This window comes from Dichomitus squalens (genome assembly GCF_000275845.1).
Source record: "Dichomitus squalens LYAD-421 SS1 unplaced genomic scaffold DICSQscaffold_110, whole genome shotgun sequence".
NCBI lineage: Eukaryota > Fungi > Basidiomycota > Agaricomycetes > Polyporales > Polyporaceae > Dichomitus > Dichomitus squalens.
In genome coordinates, this window is record NW_006766992.1 from 20,633 (window position 1) to 23,496 (window position 2,864).

The following is a 2,864-nucleotide window of genomic DNA, read 5'->3' on the forward strand; positions in this document are numbered from 1 at the left end:
CCGGATCGCGATTAACGTGGTCCTGTCCTTCTTCATCCAGTCTTCTAGAGCCTTCTTTTCTTCTGTGGTCGGTGCCTTGGCGTCCTTTGCCGTCGGCTTGCCTTCTTCGATGACGTAGTCCCATAACCCTAACCCGTACAGCAGATCCTCCATCTGGACTCTCCAAGAGGGCCAATCCTCTACCCCGGTGAGAGGATCGATCCGGATCCTGCTGATGGCGTCAGCGGTTGACGTCGCCATGTGTTGTGACCGATAAGATAAGATATAGCAGCGGTAAGCGTAGTAATTCTCAGTTAGAGCTAAGCAGGGCTCATAACCTGTTAGAGTTCACACGAGAGAGAGAAGCTGAGAAGCAGGGAAGGATGATGATCGAGGGAAAAGAAGCCGTAGCTTATATACATGATGTAGACTAGCAAAGCGTAGAGTAGAGGATCCGCATAATAGAGAAGACGCTTGACAGCCTGTCAAGCGCGTGACAAAGGGTATAAAGACAGCGTGCCCGCAATATTCCAACAGGTACCTGGTCTGTGCACCACTGTAATTGTATAAATAGTAGGGGGTCTGAGGCAGAGAACCTCAGACTTGATCTTCTCGTCGATCACCCATCTCCTCTGTAGATAGCTAGCAGCCCTACCTTCTATTGCCCCTTCTAGTCTAGGGAATCTACACCTTTACCTCATCTCTTGCTGTGTCACCTGGAGTTGCTTCGCTCCTCAGCACCAACCCCATCACCAGTAAGCTTGTCTTTGTTTGTCTGGTGGCACAGCTCGTTGGCTGTGACATTAGATCAAGTCTCTTACCCATCCCCTCCATGGAGTGTCTCAACCACTTGTGGACCGGATCTCTTCCCCCAGGAATTTTTGGAAACATTTATCATCCCCCCCCACTATCCTTCCATCTGACTCGGACCTACCGGAGTTTACCTGTCATCACTTCAAGAGACACGGTCACCTCGACATCCAGTCCCAGATTGACCACACCCTTGCCGACGATACATCAGATCATCTTCCTCACCGTCGTCAGTATTGGCATACCCCTATTGTCCCTCGTCGCAAGGTCCTCCCCCCATCTATACCCTCGTCCCAACCTCTCGACAGACCGCTCGCGGCACGTCTCACCACGCCCCCACCTGTCCTTCTCCCTTCAATCCCTACGATCCCTCTCCAGTGCTGTATAGCTGCACCACCCCTCCCCTCCTTTGCACATCGCGATCCTATTGATCTCATCACCATCATCGGTTCCAAGGTCAACGCCATCATTAAAAGACTGCAGGCCATCTTCGATCACAAGGACCAGTTGCTTGACATCCCCCACAACCATCAGCTTGCTCTTCAACGCATCAGCGACAGGCTCGAGTGGATACTCGACAACATTGAGAACGGCTCCTCGTGGACTCGCAGCCAACAACAAAACATCGACTGGTTTTGCAAGGAGTTTGGAAAGGTCAAGTTTAGTGGACTTGGGCAGAACTTCGAGCATATTGTCAAAGCTCTAGTAGAGTTAGAACATTTTGGGTATCTGGATTGGATCGTTGTTTAGTTCTGTATCAGGCATAGTTTTCTACCAATGGCTTCAGGCTTGCGTTACGCCCCTCTGGCAGAGGATGACTTTGAGTCAGATGACCTGGGTCTACACACACACCCAGCTCCGTCACAGGCACACACCTGTCCGGCTTCGCCTACTGCTACGCTTCAAGTGTACCCGCAAATTCAATGGATCTACGCTGGTGTCGAGTACGGCTCGTTAGAAGACGCTATTCGTGCCTCGGAAAACAGTTTAGGGATCACCAACCAAGCTTACGTCAACTGGACCATCTCTGTAACAAGGGACATCACACGGCGCGAAGTGGTCAATGTCTACAATGTCCTCGGCAACAAGATCTACAAACACCAGAACAATTTTCTTAAGGAACGTGATGCCACCCAAACCACTTTTGAAACCCTGGACAGCTCAATGGTAGGCCTTCACACCAAGGCTGACACTGCTGGAAACCTCGCGCTCAAGGCTGTCGAAGAGAACAAACAGCTGAAGACGGAACTGGTCACTGTCAGTGCGAATCTGGAGGTTCTCAACTGGAACAACACGGAGCTCGTCAAACGGTAAAAGGAACTCGCAGGCCAAGTTTACACAGTTGGAGCAAGGCTTGTCAAACCGCACCACGTTTGGTAACCCTACCACCCCGGCCCCTGTTGTATCCCAGGCTTCGCGTATCAAGGCGTCAGAACCACCCAAGTACAAGGGCAACAAAGGCTCGGACATCACTCTCGAACAATGGTTACAGAAGATGGGCCTTTGGTTCCGTGTTCAGAATATCACCACGGACGATGACAAGATTACCCTGGCCCTCATGTACTTGGAAGGCGGCGCGCACGACTACGTCGAGGACTACGTCGAGACAGCATCGAACGGTGGAACCCTTGGATCCTGGACCGACTTCATCAACCGACTCAAGGCAGGCTATCGTCAACTGGCTCCCGAGAAGACCGCGCAAACATCCCTCGAGGAGTGGTGCTCAAAATCTCACTCCACGGTCATTCAGTTCGCCGAGAACTTCCGCCGCTACGCATCGAAGTCTGGTTACGCTGATGTAGAACTCATCCGACGCATCGACAACCAGGTCGGCAAGAACTCGCAGATCCTTACGGTTATGACGGCAATGCGGCAAGTCAACCCGATGCTGATCCCGACGAAATGGGAGCACTATCTGGACTGGGTACTGAAGCTGGAAATGGAAACTCGGGGAAATCAGGCCAAGTCGTCTTCGCAGCAACACACGACCAGTCGCCCCCACGGGACCCCAATGCCATGGATGTCGACGCAATGCGCAAGCCGGAGAAGCTCTCCAAGGAACAACTCGAATGGCT

General features: G+C 52.1%; 2 protein-coding genes across 2 annotated transcripts; both read left to right on the plus strand.

Annotated features, from left to right (window-relative positions):
• Positions 1-811: 811 nt before the first annotated feature.
• Positions 812-1,539, plus strand: DICSQDRAFT_175611 (uncharacterized protein; the record flags this gene model as incomplete). Its single annotated transcript, XM_007371495.1, has 2 exons — positions 812-816; positions 855-1,539. The coding sequence occupies 2 exons, from the start codon at positions 812-814 to the stop codon at positions 1,537-1,539; spliced, it is 690 nt and encodes a 229-aa protein (XP_007371557.1).
• Positions 1,540-2,212: 673 nt separating this feature from the next.
• DICSQDRAFT_31763 (uncharacterized protein) lies at positions 2,213-2,614 on the plus strand (the record flags this gene model as incomplete). Its single annotated transcript, XM_007371496.1, has 1 exon — positions 2,213-2,614. A coding segment is annotated over one exon (402 nt), but the record flags the coding sequence as incomplete, so codon positions are not given.
• Positions 2,615-2,864: the final 250 nt, after the last annotated feature.